Source organism: Schistocerca cancellata, chromosome 2, assembly GCF_023864275.1.
Source record: "Schistocerca cancellata isolate TAMUIC-IGC-003103 chromosome 2, iqSchCanc2.1, whole genome shotgun sequence".
Lineage (NCBI taxonomy): Eukaryota > Metazoa > Arthropoda > Insecta > Orthoptera > Acrididae > Schistocerca > Schistocerca cancellata.
Window position 1 is genome coordinate 729,148,209 of NC_064627.1, and position 22,004 is coordinate 729,170,212.

General features: G+C 43.8%; 1 protein-coding gene across 1 annotated transcript in view; it reads right to left on the minus strand.

The window, feature by feature from the left end:
* The window catches only part of LOC126158154 (tubulin gamma-1 chain-like), a 97,052-nt gene that overhangs the window by 61,472 nt on the left and 13,576 nt on the right, over nt 1-22,004 (minus strand). The window contains exons 2-6 of the mRNA XM_049916424.1: nt 21,099-21,211; nt 20,908-20,997; nt 13,498-13,644; nt 9,135-9,271; nt 4,164-4,358 (exon numbers count right to left, since the gene is read on the minus strand). Coding sequence (XP_049772381.1) covers nt 4,164-4,358; nt 9,135-9,271; nt 13,498-13,644; nt 20,908-20,997; nt 21,099-21,211 — 682 coding nt within the window. The remainder of the gene's footprint in view (nt 1-4,163; nt 4,359-9,134; nt 9,272-13,497; nt 13,645-20,907; nt 20,998-21,098; nt 21,212-22,004) is intronic.

The window sequence follows — 22,004 nt, forward strand, 5'->3', positions numbered from 1 at the left end:
TACTAACCTGTAAATAAAGAAAGTATGCCCATGTATATTAAAGTTACCTTCCTGACAGCGAGATATCATCTTTGAGAAATCATATTCTCTAAGTAATTACCATATAGATAATAGATACATATTACAGAGTGGTAGCAATAGCACCATCTGATTATAATTACATACATCTACTCACAGTGTGCGATGTAATTATCATATGGCTGCGTAACTTGGTAGATATGCTAATGCATTGACGTGGAACGGATTTACGCTGGAAAAAAGTAGAGTTTATTTTGGCCACCAGGTGCAAATCTGACGCTGTGAATGTAAGACAGACGTTTAAAAATGTTTACATACGTAAAGGATTATGCACGGGATATGAACAGGAAAGGTCAAACAAGTGGGAAAGGCATAATGTTGATTTTATTGTTAACCACCTCCTAGACAATTTGTTCAATATGAGCACGTAGATGAGATGCTGCATTCATAAATCGACGTGATCGGCAGTTGTTCCTGGCAGTTCTGGTGCTATCTGACTGAAGTATTCCTGTATACGGGCCTTCAGATCAGATCAGGTAGAGAACGAACGTGTCCTTGGTAAAGGCGATCTTTTAGATATCCCCAGAGTCAAAAGCCACATGGATTCAGATCAGGCGACCTTGCAGGCCATGCATCTGGAAAACCTCTCGAGATGACACATTCGTGAGAGGTTGCATTAAGTAGATCTGTCATTGAGTGAGTGACAAGAGGTGTTGCCCCATATTGCATTAAAACTATGGTTTCGACAGAGGGCTTTTCGAGTCTAAAACATCCATGATGTGTGTATGCAGATTGAAGCAACGAATGAAAATTTGTAGTGAGGCCAGGATTCCAGGTCCCCTGCTCAGTAGGAAGACCCACTAATCACTACGCCATCCTGGCACAGTGGTTTTGCACAACTGCATGGACTACCCTAAACGCCTCCCTTCTCAATCCAAATTCCCATTCATGCCTCAGTCCACTTGATATTCCACCTAAATTCGAACAGAATTGCAGAGGCTATCCAACTGTACTGGAATAGAACCTCAGCATCGACTGAATTCTGGCTTGGTACAAATTTCCATTCGTCGCTTCTGTCGGCATATATACATGATAGATGTTTGAGATTTTATAAGGTCTCTGGAATCAGGCACTTTCATTTGATTAAAGCACGTGTGCCTGGGTTTCAGACAGGATCTCCCATTTCGTTCCATGCTAAGGTGCTATTCCTATACAGTTGCAGAGCTTCTACACTGTCGTTCGAATATAAGGGGAATATCAAGTGGACTGAGGCGTGATTGGCAATTAGGATTGGGGAGGAGGGCATGTTAGGGTAGTCCATGCAGTTGTGCAAAACCACTGTGCTAGGATGGTGTAGTGTTACTGCATTTGCCTCGTGAGCAAGGGACCAGGGTACAAATTCTGGATTTGGTACAAACTTTCATTCGACGCTTTCCACACAGTTGCGCTCTTCCAGAGCGGGAATCAGATGCTGTAGAAAGAGGTCTCCGTAACATGCACAAATCATGGCACACCTGACGGGCACTCTTGGCGTATTCTTTTTAAAGGAGAATGGACCGAGAATAAAGCTGCTTGTAAATCCGCACCATACAGTCCAATACGGAGAATGCAATGGCTCTTCGTGCACAACACATTGCTTAACAGTACCCAAAATTGGGCAGTTCTAAGTATTCACCCTGTAGTATAAAATGTGCCTCGTTACCCCATAGAATGTTGCCTGGCTACATGTCATTAATTTCTATGCGTGCCAGAAACCGAAGAACAAATCAGAACGTTGCTGCGGATCATGAGGTTTCAGTTGCTGCACCGTCTGGATCTTGTAGGATTACCAGTGTAAAATGGACCACAAAACTCTGCGTACTGTTGACCATTGGGAAACAGTTCTTGTGTCACTGCAGGAGCATTAGTACTGCCCGAGGTATGTGCTGAATCGCCTTTTTCGGCAACGGCAACCTCGTCAATAATTTCCACCAATATAGGACGCCTTCCTCTTCCAGGTGAAACACCAAGTTCACCCATGTTTACGGAATTTCATCTTCTTTAAATCATATAATGACGTTGCACCCCTCCTCAGACCTTTCGGTGAGCGATAATCTCTCAACGCAGGACTGCAATTGCTGCCGTTCGCATAAAACAAATTCCCTAACAACGCACGGTCTGTCCTCTCGATAGCCATACTGCTTATTCACCTTATGGCTTATCAAATGACAGCGTGGATGTCATACTGTCATACAGACAGTGTGCAACACCACTTGCACCTGGCGCCCATACAATGATCACAGCCCACACTGGACCTCCGTATCTTTGGTTATTACACTGGCGTGTGTGTGAAGTGGCACACCGTGACGAACAAATCTGTTCATGTTCATGACATACTGGTTATTAAATCTCTGCAGTACTGGCTGTCGGAACTTCGGTTAGAATATCTTTCTGTATTGTCATTTTTACTAATGCATAGTTTCGTCTTTATAACTAACAACACTACACCAAGAGCTTCTTCGCAAGCTGCAGCATCACATACCACTTGCAAATTTGATAGTGTGGTAGGCTAAGTACGGTACAGCAACTCGATATCTGAATCAAACTTCGAGTAAACTTTTCCCCACGGTTCGTGGTGTCACACTACCCAGATTTCAGCAGTTGACATTCGTCTATTCGTCAGAGCCAGCCAGACGATGGTACGATCCTCCAGTGCTATAGTCCCTCTTGAAGGAGCAGTACTTTCTCCTCTTGATGCACTTTCGTACTGGGTCTGTATCGTCACCACTAGTCCTGTAGCCATTGTAGCACAGCCAACCATCTGTGCGATCTGTCGGTATGATGCTTTCATATCCCTTTCGTCGTTCTTCAAAGACTGAAAGTTGGCCTTAAGCTGTATGGCATGTCCTCAGGGAATGTCTTTTTTTTTTTTTTTTAAATCTCATTTTGTTCGTTGTATCTGCTCTGAGCGGACGTCGAAAGACACCCGTTTCAGTTCGTTGTTGATCCATTAACTCAGTTTTTTTTATTACAGAGGGCAGCTAACCCTCTGACTGAACACGCCGAGCTACAGTGCCGGCTGTATTTTCGATCTTCACCTAAAAGTTTCAGTGACGTTAGTCACATCCAGTAGCCATCACGTACTCCCACCACTCTTTATTATGTAGGAATGGCTTTATCTGTGCTGAAAAGAAATCAGCATGGCAAAGATTTTTTAATCTACATACGCCAAAGGCATAAAAATAATAGAGTGTCACTTTGGTACTGTTCTGTCACGGTGTTCATGGTACCGGGTGGTTATAATTAAACTGGAGGTGTTCCGAAAGCTGCAGTACGGGATTTATACATCGCACATACTGAACCATTATAGGTGCAATAGTTAATCTGTGCGAATACGCAAATTCCTAAAAAAATGTTAAAAAATAGTTTCACCTGACGGCAGAAATTCGAACTACTATTTTTCAGCACACATCGAGAGCGCGCCATTTAATGAACATACCTACGATGTTTCAGCGTCCTACGGTGTATACAGCCAGCACAGCAGCACTCGGAATGCCGTCAGTTTAATTATAACCATCCAGTATGACAATTTTCATTTTAGTTGGTGTAATGACCACGATTTTTCATTGGTTTTGAGTTTTATTTACTAAAAAAAAAAGTTTTGCTTCATTTCTTCCATTTCCAACCTTCTACAAACTAATCTGAGATATGAGATATCGCACTCGCCCCCCCCCCCCCTCCCCCCTCCACAACCCCTTCATGCTAACCCATTTTTAGCACAGATTCTGGGTAACTGTTGTGTCTCGGCAACCGAATCGTGTATGAATATCCGACATCGTAATCTGTAACAGTCTTCTGTCCGGGAATAGAAATGAGAGTATTCAAAACGATGCAAGTAACCGCCTGACGAAACTTGAATATAATGCCACAAATGTTAAGATACTTTGAAAACAACTTGTTTAGCTAGATGAAGCTGTGGGGATTCTAATACGTTACTTACTTCTTATTATAAATGGGTCCTACATGCCACTGCCTTTCGCAAAGAAATAAGCTTGTTTGGATTAAAATTATACCTTCATTCACATTCCCGATGTTATGGTACCAGAAACAATTTCTAAGCTACTTTTGAATTAAATTACTTGTACTACGAGACGCCGGCTATTGACCTGAGCGTGCTGGTTCCAGCAGACATCACAGTAGAGACGAGGCTGTTGATGTCCTCAAAGGACGGGTTTGCGATCTGCAGGTGATCGCATGCGATCCTGTTGAGAGCCGTGTTGTCCAACACGACGACGCAGTCCGCGTTGCGCACCAGACGCTTCAGCGTCAGCAGGGAGTTGTACGGCTGCACCACCACGTCGCTGCAGCACACCTGCGACCTGAAACATCCGCCGGGGTGGCGAAACACGTACGTGGACTGCCGAAAGGCGTTATGGTACTTCGACAGCGTAGTCCTGAGGCCGACCTAGGCGATGGAATATTCGATACCAAACAGGTTCACATAAACATTTGTTAATTTAAAACGAGCAGGCGTGAAAATACAACCTGTGTTATACCAGTCCGTTAAGTTTATTTTGTTTTATTTGAAGGCACGAGGCAAAAATTATAGATAGAGATATTCTGGGCGAACTCAAAACAGTGATACTGTAGTACATACACCATATCACGACACAATTGTGCCATCTTGCTAGTGTACTAAAAAAGATGTTTCAATCGCGTAATGCTGATTTCAGAAGGTCGCTAAACGTAAATCTGAATTCATCGGTAGAATTAAATTATAACGTAACTGTAAAACTGATAAGAACAAAATGAAATTACGTAGCAAACAGGGTTTAAAGATTTTTTGAAGAGCAGATTACAAACCCGAGACCAAATTTGGAAAATCCAGTCCATTCACAAATTACGATGCTTATTTCTGTATATACTTGGATAAGAAAACCACACTGGAACGCATGTCTTACCTTAATTTTATAAAGGTTGAGTACTGTATTATGCACTGCACGTATTGTATTTATCCTCTCTAAACTGTGATCTAGAAACTAGCTTCCGACGACTCTATTTGTCTGACTTTAATGTCCAAATTAGCTTTTCAACGGTAAATTTGAAGTTCAGCGTCACAAGCAGTAGGTATAAAAACTTGTTTCACTCATAATTCCACTCTGCTGTTTCCATTCATTTTGTCTTTCAGAAATTGAAAATTTGTTATGCTCGTTAATAAGCTGTTCGCATTCCTCCCAATGTATACTTCAAAAATTAAAAGAAAAGATATTACAAGAATTAATTGTGCTATGTCAGTTTTCTATGTAACACGTAACGACGAAAAGTTTATGAACAGTTAAAAAAAGGAATATATTATTTTTATAAGGACAATCAAACGAAAGCAAGATCGACAGAGTAAAAGGTAAGAACGCTGTTCATTTTTTTCAAAAGTAATCGCTATAACTGTTAATACATTCATTCCACTATGAAACAACCTGCAACATAAAATTATTTGAAAACTGTACCCAATAGAAAGTTCGACTTAGCAACAGAGTATTCGACAAAATAATTTCGGGTTTTTCAATCAACAGCTCACAAAATAAAAACTGGTCACTCAGTAACGAAAATGTGAGCATTGTAACTTTTTTCATCTATTTGCTATTATTTACAAAAAAATCATGTTCTACAGTCAGTGATGTTCTACACTCAGATTATAACTAAATGACCTGGTGGTTGCTGAAAATCATGAAGTACATTTGTGGAAACTCCATTTCTTCCCTTCCTATTAGAATGACTCTTCAGTGTTCAGAAAGCGCTAGTGATATTCGCCTTTGCAACTTTTCAGTTCCCATTTACGTCGTAATTTCTTTGCTTACTGCTGGTAAAGCGGCGATTAATGCTACCTCACTAACGGCCGCTATTCTTGTCTAGCATCTAGCTCACAGCAGATGTCTTTAGCAATAACTAAGAAGAAATTCAATACCATCGAGGACGGTATTCAGTGGCACCACGATGAAATATGTGCATACTGAGGATTTGCAACGTTCGTGATTTATTTGTAACGGTAATCGACGATCACATGGTGGCTCAGGAGGCGTGTATGTGTGCCCTCTGTTTCGACCATTCAGGCAGTAACTGTACTGAGAAATGAACAATGTTTGCAACGTTCATTCGAGGATACAACCATGACATATTGGTGGGTACGTGCTCTTGTTGAATAGCTGTAGCTATTTGAACGGGTTTCCCTTGTGTTGCTGAATGGACGTATCGACGGACTGCTGCACATGTTTAGCACAATATATCGGTTAAGTGTCGTTCTTTCAGCAGTGGACTGTGCAACATTCCCACACCTGTAGTTTATGATCTGGACATCAGCGTAGTACATACGCACATAAAAATCGACGCATCGTGCCCGCAGCGAACACAATCCAACGAAGAAATCCCAGCAGATGTTGCATCTGCTGTGCTGCTGACAGGGGAACCTCCCCCATCGCACCCCCGTCAGATTTAGTTATAAGATGGCACAGTGGATAGGCCTTGAAAAACTGAACACAGATCAATCGAGAAAGCAGGAAGAAGTTGTGTGGAACTATAAAAAAAAATGAAAAACATACAAACTGAGTGGTCCATGCGCAAGATAGGCAACATCAAGGATAGTGTGAGCTCAGGAGCGCCGTGGTCCCGTGGTTAGCGTGAGTAGCTGCGGAACGAGACGTCCTTGGTTCAAGTCTTCCCTGGTGTGAAAAGTTTACTTTCTTTATTTTCGCAAAGTTATGATCTGTGCGTTCGTTCATTGACGTCTCTCTTCACTGTAATAAGCTTAGTGTCTGTGTATTCCGACCGCACAGCAAAACCGTAGGATTAGTAGACGAAAGGACGTGCCTCTCCAATGGGAACCGAAAACGTTTGATCGCAAGGTCATAGATCAACCGATTCCTCCACAGGAAAACACGTCTGATATATTCTATACGACACTGGTGACGGCATGTGCGTCACATGACAGGAATATGTTGTCGACTCACCTAACTTGTACACTTGGCGAATGGGTAAAAAGATTCTTCTACCTTGCCCGATTTAGGTTTTCTTGTGGATGTGATAAGCACTCCACAAAAAAGGAATGAAAATAAAAAATTAAACTTTTCACTCGAGGGAAGACTTGTACCAAGGACTTCTCGTTCCGCAGCTGCTCACGCTAACCACGGTAGCACGGCGCCCCTGCGCTGGAACTATTCTCGATGTTGCCTATGTTGCGCATGGACTACACAGTTTGTATATTTTGCATATTTTTTTCATAGTTCCACACAACTTCTTCCTGTTTTCTCGATAGATCTGTGATCAGTTTTTCAAGACCTATCCACTGTGCCAACTTATAAGTAAATCTGAGGGGGGGTGCGATGGGGAGGATCCCGAGTGAGTGCCACTGGCAGTCGCCTGCTTGCAGCAACACTAAGATCACATGTGCGTCTGGCCAGGCTACCAATGACACCACGTCACCGCCAACCACAGGTACTTTGGTGCCTTGCAAGAGTCGACTGGAGACTGGAATCTCGCGCTGTTGTCTTCGGTGATGAGGGCAGGTTCTGTCTCTATGCGAGTAATGTACGTACATGTCTACGACGTAGAGCTGGGGGTCAGTCTATTCCAGAGTGCCTTCACTCATGATACCCCGGTCCCATCCCAGGCTTCATGAGATAGGAGGCCATCAGTTACAACTCGCAGTCATATTTGGTCTTACTTTAGTCTAAACTAACTAGTGCCCGGTGATTCCTGCGCTTCTGCGATTTTTGACGCAGAAAAGTGCGAGCGTGCAAGTACAATACAAAAGTTGGAAGATTTCTACTATCCCTGATTCATTTGTCACGGTAATCGACGATCTTACTATTCGAACGGTATCAGAAGTGAGTGATTGTTCAACACGAAAATTAGTCTACTTTGCTTATTTTGTTTCGCTTATGTCGTATGGTTTTATATTTTGGGGTAACTCTTCCCATTCTAAAAGGAAATTTTTGGCTCAGAAACGGGTGGCTCGGGCAATAAGTGGTGTAAGTTCATGAGCCTCTTGCGACCCCTGTTCACGAGTCTGCGTATTTTGACAATGGCCTCTCAATATATATATTCCTTACTGTCATTTCTTGTTAACAATATTAGCTTATTCCCAAGAATAAGCAGCTTTCACTCGGTTAATACTCGGCAGAAATCAGACCTGCGTTTGGATCGGACTTCATTAACTCTTGTGCAAAAAGGCGTGCAGTACACTTCTGCATCCATTTTCAATAAGCTACCACTCGAATTCAAAAATCTTAGCAGAAATCCACGCGCTTTCAAATAGAAACTGAAAAATTTTCTCATGGGTCACTCCTTCTATTCTGCCGAAGAGTTCCTTGAAAAATTAAACTGATTCTTATTGTACTGTTGATTGCGTTTACTTAAACTTATGGAGTGACTTTTTTCGGCTTCATAAACATTTATTTTTATCTGTTATTACTTTTATGTTGTAATCTCATGTACTGACACGTTCCATGACCTCGGAGATTTGCTCCTCAATTTGGTCCTACGGAACTTGACATGTAAATAAAAATAAGTAAAATAATTCTTGGGACGCTCTATCGCCAAGTATCATTCGGCCCTTTTATGATTGCTTGCATGCGAGAATAGACGTCTTCGTTGCCGCCGATCTAAACGCTCACTTATTATGAGATATTTGTATTCATGTAGCAAAATTATATTTGGAGACCTACAGTAACTCCATTTTGGAGGACTAACGTACTTGTCTCTGTAATTAAACTACTATTGTCGCTATAAATACTTATTTGTAACCACGTAGAAGGTATTTAGATATAAAAGTGAATAACTGACTCGTTCGACGGCATTAGGACATATGTACAAATCATTTATGGGATATGTAAATAAGGTACTTATTGTCGTAAGTCGATTTGACCATGTGCTGCAACATGGTCAAGCACCACGTTACACGAGTAAAGTAGATTCATAATTATTTATAGATCAGTCAACTTACAAGCAGAAACTAGTGCTCTTAGTGGAAGGTTTACCACTCTATTTTTTTTAATCTACAGAACTACTACAAGGCGCTTCTGTGGATACACTTCAGGCTTAACGAAATCTTTAAAGTATTCCACCGGCTAAGAATGACTACGTACCTTAGTTCATCCTGGTTGGGGAACACGCTGTAAGAGTTGACGATGTTTTTGGGGTAGCGATCAGAGAGGCGTTCCATGATGAGAGATCCCACACCGGACCCAGTGCCGCCAGCAATGGCGTGGACCACCATGAAACCCTGTCGAGAGGATCATGCTTCACTTCACTCACATACACAATATCGTTGGTTAATTGGGCAGTGTGACTCCCAAGGACCAAATATTTATTTAACTCAGGATCACCATACGTTATTAGTCACTTGATGTGTCAGGTGGATCAGATTTACGCGGAATGTAACTAGTATTCAAAATGTTCACTGATTTTATACAGCACAATGTCTGCCTTCCTTCTAAGTGGCCAGTGACATGGTCGTAAATACTCAGTAATTGCCTCATTTCGTTGGTGTACCGCTGCATACCGTCGTCGGTGAAGGGCATCGCAATTGGCGTGAGTAATTGCTACTGCCAATGATTCCCTACCCTAAGTGCTGGAAACAGTTGAAAGATGACCACGCTAGTCCCTTATGGTCCGTTTTCGAATGAAGACTCCGAAGGGAACTATGTCACATAGAAATTTGCAGCAAAGCTCCAAGTAACGGATCCGTGCTTACTTGCGTCAACAAAGTTGTCGAATTACAGTTGGCGAAGAGATCACAGTAGTGGGTGGTTTAGGAACTGAGACGTGCTACCTGGCCACTTGCCATCCTGTGCGTGAACTGTGAGCCAAAGTTAAACGACAAATACGACGGTTGCTTTAATTATGAAAAAACGCATGGTATGACTGAAATGATTTGTACTTTTGAATTAGAACAGCTACAACGAGCTGCTGGGCAACAAAGTTTTGTCGGTTTCTGGTCATCATTAATCAAGGCGGTAAGAAGACTTGTCCTAAGTTTTAACATTCGACAGGCTCACATTCTGACTGTGCGACATTAGGAACGTTTAAAAGGTGTCACACATCTTGACTGCCGTGCTGAGTCACATCAGTTGTCTCAGCCACAGAGTGCGGTCGACTTTCACAACCTTGTATCGCAGAAATGGTTGTACGGTGTGCTTTCTTATATCCAGAACCTTGTCCATCCTTGCCACGGCGATACTCAGGAGTTTACAAAGTTTGTGTACGTGTTGTACATGTTATTTTCTCAAGTATAAAGTAGTTACGGAAGCGTACGATTGTAAAACAGTGATGTAGCTTTTATTAGAAATGATTTCTACTGTCAATGTATATTTTTCAATTGTTTCATTTAATCTGCACACGGCGCGTTCCAGAAGTTAATTTCCATTGTCAAGCGTGTTTTCTTTATCTTGCTTTCTTTTCTACTTATATTTCACGTCTTAAACGTTATCTTTTCTGCGTGTGGCCTACAGCTATGTTTCGGCAAATAGATTGCAAATTAAACTTGATGGGGCTCACTGAATTACCTAGAACTGTTTCAAACTGTTGCAGCGGCTCACGTGAGAATCACATTGAAGTAGTCAGATGCAGCGAAGAAGCGAATCAAATGCGTCCGGCAGTGAGAATGATTTCGCGAGATGCATCGTGCGCCAAATAAGTCAAACTAATAAAAACAAATTTTCTGATATAAAAACGAAAGTAGTGTTTTACGTCAACGCAAGAGGAGACAATTTCTTTTGTCAAGTGATCCTAATTATAATTCGTCAAAGAAGGAAAGTAAACGTGAAGGTAAAAATATTAAGTGATAGTTATGTGCGATATCTCTGTAGTAAAATAACGCACAAGATTTAACTCGTAAATGGTAACATTACCTTACAATTTAGTGTGGTGATACTCGCATTACGTAGAGAAATATGATGTAATTCACTTTGTAAGCTCTGACAAGTATCAAACTGGGTTAACCTACAATCCAAAAACCAATCGTGTTGTCTCGGATTTCATACTGAAGCTGTGTAGTCTTTAGCATAAGATAATAGCTTCATTTAACTTAATCTGATACAAAGGAAATTAATTTTGACATTTTTGTAGCAAATAAAGAGTGCAAACAGATGCTTTGCTGGATATTTGGTAAAGAATACGGACTGACGGCTGCTATCTCACTTAACATTCCCGTGAACGTTGACCTCCTATCAGATTCGCTGCTATTCGGAACCAAATCAGCGTCAGTCATTCTTGTACTTGGGGTGAACTGCCTATGACTGTTTGAGCTGATGGTAATTTCTATAATATAAATGTTTCGCAGAAATGTAATTTTTTCTTATCACTGTATTCTCACTTTAAATTTTGATTTCTATATTGAAGACTGTTCTCGCGGTCCATAGAAGTTGAGATCATCGAAATTTTATAGAGAAAAATTTGTATTTTAAGAAGATTACAGCGAGTACTTATTTCGGCATTAAATGTCTAGAAATGCTCATACCTCACCAAAGCGCTTAGTCACTTCTTATTTAATGAAAAAATGAGAACTTGTAGAGATAGGTATACATTAATAATGATACACAAAAGGAAATATGTTTGGCTGATAGGGTTCTACTGTTATAAAAAAACTGTGGCTCGAAACCTGCAGATATTAGACGACTGTGTTTGCCTCTATTGGTCGCTCAACGTTAATGTAATCAAACTGCATCGCGTCTTTCCATTCACTTGAAGGCTTTGGACTGTAATTCCTTATACTTAGAGTCAGTTGGTAACATTTAGAAAATCTAGACAGCTACAAGGGGTCCTGATTCCCTAAGATCACGTGTACACATCATTAATAAAGAGTGGCATAAAGCAGGTGTTAGACAATATCTGTCTACTGTAGTTTAATTGTAGCTCATTCTCCTACTGTTGCACTGTAGCTCCGAAAATTCTGTAGCTCACACATCAATGTCTCAGTTCACATTTCAGAATGGAAGTACTAACTTTGGAACAGCGTTTTTTGATCATAAACACACTTTGCCCCAATTTTGGACGTATCGTTGTGGTGAGGGTGCATTCAACAGTACATTTCGTCGAAGAACAGCCTCATGCGGAATGACCATTTCTCTGTACGGAACTGAAGTCAAATTGTGATGATAAAATTTTAGCGTCCTCTGACACAGATTTTGTGTGATGTTTCCCCTGTTTTTAACATGTTGATGAATTTTTCTGAAAAGACAAGAGCCCAACATGATAACAGGAAGGATCAGTCAGGACGACCAGCCTCTGCTGCGACACTGGAGAACGGGGAGTCCACTACATCAAGAAAGACACGCAGCACATCAACCCAAGATATCACGATGATCTCTACAGATAACAATGAAAGAAGAGCTTAACATTTTTCCCTCACGAGATTCAGCAGTGCCAAACTTTGAAGAATAGAGATGTGGAGAGGCGATATTCTTTTGGAAATGAGATGATTGAAGGCTTTGAAAATGGAACATCACATCTGGCTTATTGATGACGAACACTTCCATCTCCATGGGTACGTCAAGAAACAGAACTGGCACCACTGGTCTACTTAAGAATCCACACACTGAAGCTGCTGCTCCACCACATCAACAAAAATTCATTGTTTGGTGCGCAACCAGTACACAGTGCATTATAGGGCCCATCTTTGAGTGATCTTTCACAGCAGACAAATAGAGACTGCTGGAACATAAATTTCTACCGGCTGCATTACTCGGACGAATGCTCCGAAACGACTGGTTCATGTGGAATCGAGAACAGTAGACGTCTTCGATTTATTCTGGGAGACGTTCACAATCAGATCACTGCCCTGGATGCCTTAACATTCAATGGGGATGGTGTGGAATGCCCTCCTTATAGAGCCGCTCTCAACAGTGTGATTATTTCTTAGGAGTTTATCTGACGGACCGAGTCTTCAAAGATGCACCTGCAACACACTCCATGATGTTGGTACCGCAGTTTCTAAAGAGATTTGTGGAATCTAAAATGATGTTCCTAAGGTAGTCATCACTGAATTCAGTTGAAGGCTCTACAGATTCACTGCCGCAGAGGAAAGGAATTTGAAAACCTTAAGTGTTAAATTTCCGGTTGTGTGCTGTAGCGTAAATAGGGTAACAAGAATCTATCACCACAAGCTGTGTCGTAGTAGACAAAAGCTTCCTTACACCCATTTCGCGCCACCGTGTAGTAACAGCCTCACTAGCGAGAACTGGAGTGGTTGATGCGAGAAACGTTGTACCTGTTTTTGAAAGAAAAGTCTTGGGTTAACTTAGCATTTCATTTCACAGCAGGTGTCATCTAGAACCAATGCGTTACGCTGAGCGAGTCACTGGGTGATAACTAATTAAGTGGCACGTACAGATATGTCTGGTGCCATCATTGGCAACAAACACTATCTAGTGACGCTACTGGCAGGAGCCATCACAGCTGTGACCTGCTACTTAGCACGCAGACTGGGAGCACTAGAGGAGGGGGAGTCACCTCGAGGCGGTCGGCGCCGTCGGCCTCCCTGTCAACGATGTCGAAGATGTCGTCGAGCAGCAGCTCCCCCTGGCTGTAGCCGGAGGCCCAGTTGTTGCCCGCGCCGCCGCCCCTCTTCGACAGGAAGATGTTCTCCGAGTTGTACAGCTGCGGAGTACACGGTGTGCACAGTACAAACTGCCGTGTTTTTAAGGATGCAAAGAAATATAAGGAAGCCACTACAAATGACGTGAAACCTTCACTACAGCTACCCACTTACATTTATTTTAAATCTTCCTTTTACAATGCTGAGCGTTCAAGTTAGAATGGCAGGAAGTATAGCAAGCAACGGAAGTTTAGTTACTGTGAGTATACTGTGCATTTACATCAACACTCATGCTCATAAATTAAGGGTAATTGCAGAATGTGTTGCCACACAACGTGGCACTACACAAAACTGGCGCTAATAGCATGGGCACATAGGGAACACACAGGACACAGATCTGTTAAGTCGACGGTATGGGTGATAAGTTAAGAAAACCGTCCCGAAACTCATGTGCTACAAAACGCCACGTTTCCTGCGCATGTACCTCAACATCAATGTGGGATATGATCAACATGCACACGTTCAAAGGCCGCACATCTGGTTAGCATATTCTGGATCAGGTGGACGAGCAGCTGCTGGCTTATAGCCTCCCATTCTTGCACCAGTGCCTGTCGGAGCTCCTGAAGTGTCGTAGGGGTTTGCAGACGTGCAGCGATACGTCGACCGGGAGCATCCCAGAGGTGCTCGGTGGGGTTTAGGTCTGGAGAACAGGCAGGCCACTCCATTCGCCTGATATCTTCTGTTTCAAGGTACTCCTCCACGATTGCAGCTCGGTGGGACCGTGCGTTATCATCCATCAGGAGGATGGTGGGACCCACTTCACCCCTGAAAAGGCGGACATTCTGGTGCAAAATGACGTCCCGATACACCTGACCTGTTACAGTTCCTCTGTCAAAGACATACAAGGGAGTACGTGCACCATTCATAATCCCACCCCACACCATCAAACCATGACCTCCATACAGGTCCCTTTCAAGGACATTAAGGGGTTGGTATCTGGTTCCTGGTTCACGCCAGATGAAAACCCGGCCAGAATCACTGTTCAGACTATACCTGGACTCGTCCGTGAACATAACCACGGATCACTGTTCCAATGCCCATGTACTGTGTTGTTGACACCAGGCTTTACGGGCTCTCCTGTGACTAGAGGTCAGTGGAATGTACCTTGCAGGTTTCCGGGCGAATAAACCACTTCCGGCTGTAGACTGTGTATCTGGAGACAGCTGTTCCAGTGGCTACGGTAAGGTCCCGAGCAAGGATACCTGCAGTACTCCGTGGCCCAGTCTTCTTGTGGTGTGGTACACTGTGGAAGTCACGTACTGTAGCACTTGGACACGTTTCCTGTCTGTTGGAATCGTTGCCATAATCTTGAGATCACACTTTGTGGCACACAGAGGGCCCGTGCTATGACCTGCTGTGTTTGACCAGCCTCCAGTCGCCCTAGTATTCTACCCCTCATAACGTCATCAATATGTGTTCTTTGAGCCATTTTCAAAACACAGTCACCATTAGCTAGTCTGAAAACGTCTGCACACTTACTCGCTGCACCGTACTCTGACATGCACCAACACACCTCTGCGTATGTGGACTGCTGCCAGCGCCACTATGCGCTAATTGCAAAAAGTGGTCATACCCCAAGGTGATCTCAACCCTCAAACCGCCCACCAGAGCGTGGTTTCACCATGTATCAGCATTATCCTTAATTTATGAGCATGCGTGTACATACATACTCCGTAAGCAACTGTATGGTGCGTGGCGGAGGGTACCCTGTACCATTACTAGCCACTTCCTTTCCTCTTCCACCCTCAAAGAGAGCCAGAAAAAAATGACTATCTATAGGGTGTTTCCGTATGAGGATGCAAAAGTTTAACAGGAGATAGAGAATGCTCCATTGAATAATTTGAGGTAGGGAACCCGGGGTAGGAGAAGGAGATAACAGGAATGAAATCACATTACTGTGAAGTTTTTTATTTGCATTAGTTAACGGCAAATACCATCATTGACGCAATGAACGTACCATTTGTGCTGTATGTTACAAAATGTGCTGAAGCTGATGGTGAAATATCTCATTGCAAGCACAACATCGGCGAACAAGATTTTGATAAAGCCTGACTAACATCGCTAGTGTTTCGAATGAAATTACAGGCAGCTACAATTCTGGTAACTAATTACATCTCCCTATCCACCGGGGTCTCATACACAAGTGACTTTAGATATCACCATAGGAAGTAATCAAGGGGATTCAGGTCAGGTGACCTCGCACGCCATGGAATACGACATCCCTTTCTAGTCCAGCGACCAGGAAATTCTGTACCGGTATTGCTCCATGGCATTGTACTGTACTTCTATGAATACCACTGAGTAATGAATGGGTCTGGCGTTGATTTACAGCACGTTCTGTCATGGGACAAAGTAAATTCGATACAACGGAGCCACCTTATGGACAAATAAAGTAAACAAAACCTGCATCATGACTTCCTGGTAATCATGCTCGTCGTCCTTGTTTCCTTGCAGAAAATAAACAATGTACGTGTAAATAAACAGCACAGCACTAGTAACCTTGTACGGACGTTAGTTATAAATAAGCTGGAACACTGTAATGCTAGACAAAGCAGTAGACATGGTTATTTCCATATCTCCTTAAGCTGGCTTTTCCGACCCCAGGTTCCCCATTTGAAATTCTTTAGTGGAGTATTCTCTATGTCCTGTTTGATTCTTGCGCTCTCTTCCGGAATCACCCTGTATGTGCCTCCGTATGAGCTCTATTTTCTCTTATCTTCATGGTCCTTAAGCGTAGTATATCTTGGAGGTAGTAGTGTAGTTCTACTGTCCGCCTCAAATTTTCTCAATGGTGTTCCTCTAAAAAACGCCGCCTTCCCTCCGGGATTCCGATTTGACTTCCCGAAGAATCTCCGCAGTACTCGCATGGTATTCGAACCTACCGGTAACAACTCTAGCAGGCGCCCTTGAACTGCTTCAATGTCTTCCTCTAATTCGACGTGCGCAGCTCATGGTTTCGCGGTTGCGTTCTCGCTTCCCGAGAACGGGGTCCCGGGTTCGGTTGCCGGCGGGGTCAGGGATTTTCACCTGCCTCGAGATGACTGGGTGTCTGTGTTGCCTTATCATTTCATTTTCATTCATCTAAGTGGAGAGATAGGGCTGAGCAAAGGTTGGGAATTCGTATGGGCCCTGATAACCGTGCAGTTGAGCGCCTCACAAACCAAATATCATCATCTAATTCGACCTGGTGCGGATCCTAAACACGCGAGGAGTACACGAGAATGGGTCATCCAGGTGTCCTGCAATTTGGTCTTTTCCGTCGTTAATACACTTAGTCGACACCTATTACTTCAAAGCGCGATTTGCAATCCGTTTAAACTATGCCCATATTTCCTCTACTCCCATAGTACTGGAGATAAATGATGCCAGTTCATTGTCTAAGTGGGATGCAAATAACTATTTGCCTTTATAACACAAATACTCTCCTAGTCATCTTCATTGATCTATTAACTTTAGCAGCAATAGGCGTCTGCTGACATTATGGTCGCTAATCCCTCTCTCTATACTGACGCCGTGGTTAACGTGAGGCCTGTTTGTAGCTGCAAACCGAGCGAGGTGGCGCAGTGGTTAGCACACTGGACTCGCATTCGGGAGGACGACGGTTCAATCCCGTCTCCGGCCATCCCGATTTAGGTTTTCCGTGATTTCCCCAAATCGTTTCAGGCAAATGCCGGGATGGTTCCTTTGAAAGGGCACGTCCGATTTCCTTCCCCATCCTTCCCTAACCCGAGCTTGCGCTCCGTCTCTAATGACCTCGTCGTCGACGGGACGTTAAACACCACTAACCTAACCTAACCTGTAGCTGCAAGGTCTAAAATACACTCCTGGAAATGGAAAAAAGAACACATTGACACCGGTGTGTCAGACCCACCATACTTGCTCCGGACACTGCGAGAGGGCTGTACAAGCAATGATCACACGCACGGCACAGCGGACACACCAGGAACCGCGGTGTTGGCCGTCGAATGGCGCTAGTTGCGCAGCATTTGTGCACCGCCGCCGTCAGTGTCAGCCAGTTTGCCGTGGCATACGGAGCTCCATAGCAGTCTTTAACACTGGTAGCATGCCGCGACAGCGTGGACGTGAACCGTATGTGCAGTTGACGGACTTTGAGCGAGGGCGTATAGTGGGCATGCGGGAGGCCGGGTGGACGTACCGCCGAATTGCTCAACACGTGGGGCGTGAGGTCTCCACAGTACATCGATGTTGTCGCCAGTGGTCGGCGGAAGGTGCACGTGCCCGTCGACCTGGGACCGGACCCCAGCGACGCACGGATGCACGCCAATACCGTAGGATCCTACGCAGTGCCGTAGGGGACCGCACCGCCACTTCCCAGCAAATTAGGGACACTGTTGCTCCTGGGGTATCGGCGAGGACCATTCGCAACCGTCTCCATGGAGCTGGGCTACGGTCCCGCACACCGTTAGGCCGTCTTCCGCTCACGCCCCAACATCGTGCAGCCCGCCTCCAGTGGTGTCGCGACAGGCGTGAATGGAGGGACGAATGGAGACGTGTCGTCTTCAGCGATGAGAGTCGCTTCTGCCTTGGTGCCAATGATGGTCGTATGCGTGTTTGGCGCCGTGCAGGTGAGCGCCACAATCAGGACTGCATACGACCGAGGCACACAGGGCCAAAACCCGGCATCATGGTGTGGGGAGCGATCTCCTACACTGGCCGTACACCACTGGTGATCGTCGAGGGGACACTGAATAGTGCACGGTACATCCAAACCGTCATCGAACCCATCGTTCTACCATTCCTAGGCCGGCAAGGGAACTTGCTGTTCCAACAGGACAATGCACGTCCGCATGTATCCCGTGCCACCCAACGTGCTCTAGAAGGTGTAAGTCAACTACCCTGGCCAGCAAGATCTCCGGATCTGTCCCCCATTGAGCATGTTTGGGACTGGATGAAGCGTCGTCTCACGCGGTCTGCACGTCCAGCACGAACGCTGGTCCAACTGAGGCGCCAGGTGGAAATGGCATGGCAAGCCGTTCCACAGGACTACATCCAGCATCTCTACGATCGTCTCCATGGGAGAATAGCAGCCTGCATTGCTGCGAAAGGTGGATATACACTGTACTAGTGCCGACATTGTGCATGCTCTGTTGCCTGTGTCTATGTGCCTGTGGTTCTGTCAGTGTGATCATGTGATGTATCTGACCCCAGGAATGTGTCAATAAAGTTTCCCCTTCCTGGGACAATGAATTCACGGTGTTCTTATTTCAATTTTCAGAAGTGTATTTCCAATATGTGTGGGCTGCCTAACTAGCTGCTCAAGAGAGGTTTCGGAAAACGCGTTCAACAGTACTTCGCAAGACTGTCTATCTGTACAACTGTAATGACTCCAAAGACGTCCCCTACTATACTCGTTAGGTTAAAGTCACCTCCAATTAATATCTCATGATCTGGGTCCAAAATGGCTCTGAGCACTATGGGACTTAACAGTCCCCTAGAACTTAGAACTACTTAAACCTAACTAACCTAAGGACATCACACACATCCATGCCCGAGGCAGGGTTCGAACCTGGGACCGTAGCGGTCGCGGGGTTCCAGACTGAAGCGCTTAGAACCACTCGGCCACTTCGGCCGGTCATGATCTGGGTATTTCCACGCTACCAACCGTAGACTTTCTGTAAGTTACCCTAAAACTATCACAGCGAAATCGGGTGGCCGATAAAAACATAAAAAAATTATCTTTATTGCACCTAGACCTGTTATAGGCATTGAGATATTGTGACTGTCACGCTCGAACATGACCTCAATAGAGATAACGACCACTCCACCTCCTATAGCGTCTAATCTGTCTTCTCGATGTACGTTCAACGAATCACTAAGTATCTCAGAGCTCTCTACTTCGGGTTTCAGCCTGCTGTCGGTTCCAAGAATAGTCTGAGCACGAGAAATTTCCTGGAGGTCAGTAAAGTGGGAACTTAGTTACGAATACTTCGATAGTTAACTGATAAAATTTTGACAGTCGAACTGTCTTTACTCTTAAAGCCGTCTGATTTCACTGTCTGCGTGTCGTCTGGCGAGTGTTCACCAGAATACCTCAAACTACCGCCTAACTTCAAACAAACCCATGTCCACTCCACCAGTACTCTGCTATGGCAAGAATACTATACAATTAAATTGTAGGTGATTTGGAGGTATAAAGAGCACGTAAACAATAACCCCCCCCCCTCTTATCCTCAAAGCCCCCATTGGCCATGCTACTTTACATTTCAAGGTAGGCAAGCGATCAGCTTACTTATCCCACGGCCAATTTCACCACCGCCTTAAGATATACTTGTAAATTTATTTGGTTGTTACTAACGGGGAAAACTACTCTCTCAAGAAGCTCTTAACTTCAATTGGCGATTTGGAGATCGACTGTTAGTTGCTAGGTGCATACCTGCATTATCATAAAATAAGACTTAACAGCGGGCATCGGAAATACTTGACCCGGACCGCATGCGGTTCGCGGGCCGCAGTTTGACGACCGCTAATCTAGACTGTCGCTTCCTCAACATATTTGGCAATTACCTTTAATTTCTCTTCCTCTCAAGTTATTTTCTATTTATTATTACTGATTTTTTTAGTGAGTTTCTTTCAAAGAGAAGTATTCTCTTGTTAATCTAGTTACTCTGCTTTATAGTTTTATTTTAAAAGAACGGTTGAGTTGAGGTTGGACAGAGTACACAAGAAGTACAATTTCACAGTTAGGGACGGTATGTAACTGCCGTTGTTGGATAAGACTTGGATGGTGCTCGCAGAGTAACGAATTGTTCTTTCTGTACTCACTATTATGCTCAATACTCTTGGTATTTCAAAACAAAATAAACTTCGAAGTAATTATTTCTGCCGGAAACGTTATTAGAGGAAACCTGATTATCACTTATAAGATAAGTCGTGGAGACTGAATTCTCTGTTGGATATATTACGTCGAGACATGTACTGCTATGTCTTTAATTATACCTCACAGGTAAAAGGTTGCTGGCCTTCAGCAGTTCTCAAATACTTGTACTACTGCTCATTTTCTTACAATTTAATTAAGTTTACCTTGAAGCATAGATGTTTCATCTTACCAACAAAGGATTCATAGAAGAACAGTTAAAAAATCTTCATAACCCGGATTATATTACAAATAAATCAAAAATTTCCTTTTTTCACCCATTAAAATAATTCTTAATGAAATGTGAAGAGAGCGATGTTACTCAAAATATTTGCTACGTTTACTCTTCTCGTAAAACTTATAGTTCCGTTGCATCGCTTTCGACTATTACCTTGTTGTACTTGGAAGTCATAATGCCGTGGATGACACGGGGCTCGAGGTCCATGAGAATTGCTCGTGGAATATAATGCTCGTCGTCGGCCTGAACGAAAAGGTAGACAATGGCTACAACAAGTCGTTAATTACGTACTTGCGTATGTCAAAGAGTTACTTCTCTTGAGTATCTTGAGTCTCAAAGCTAACCTGATAAAAGAATACATCCTTCCGATCAGTTCCATCCATGGCAAACGACTCGAGAACACCGTCAGGTCCAATAGCATGTTCTGCACATAAACGTTTCCAGAACTCGAAACCAACTGAAAGAATTCGCAAAGAATTAAATCACAATCATTAATATAAGTACTGTATATATAAGCCATGTTAGCAATAGCTGTGTTAATTTATACAGAAGAAATAAACGAAAGAAGACTAAATGTATATACATTCATGTTCAGAAAAAACAGAACACGTTGAACGACTATAGACAGGACGTTCATATTCACAGGACATGTACATTACATTAGTACGTTCTGCAGAAAAGATTAGCATCGCATTCACGTCGGTACAGCATATGTTCTGTTGCCTAGTAGGCGAAGGGTCAGCCGTGGGATCTGGTAACTTGTTCCTTGTGAGATGGCATCGACGCGTATAACGCGCGAGTGGCGTCCTGTGGTGTAGCCGTCGACGCTGCATTCACCTGTTTCCAAAATTCATCTGTGGTGGTTGGCATTGGCACACAGCGCTGCACCCGCCGTTTCACCATATACCACATATTTTCGGTTGGCGACAAGTCTCGTGATCTGGCAGGCCAGGGAGAAAGGTTGACATTCTGTGACACCAAGAAGGCACGTGTTCAGGTAGCAACATGTGGCTGTGCATTGTCTTGCTGAAAAATGGCGTCTGGGATGTTGCGCAGAAAGGTTGCGCAGGATGCCATTCACGTAGGTCACACAGGTCACAGTGCCCTTGACACGCACCAACTGTGATTTGTGGTTGTACCCAATAGCACCAGACACCATAAGGCCTTGTGCGAATGCAGTCTCTGTGATACCGGTACCCCTGTCTGCGACGAACCAAAATGCAGCCATATTTTTCAAACAAACAGTACCT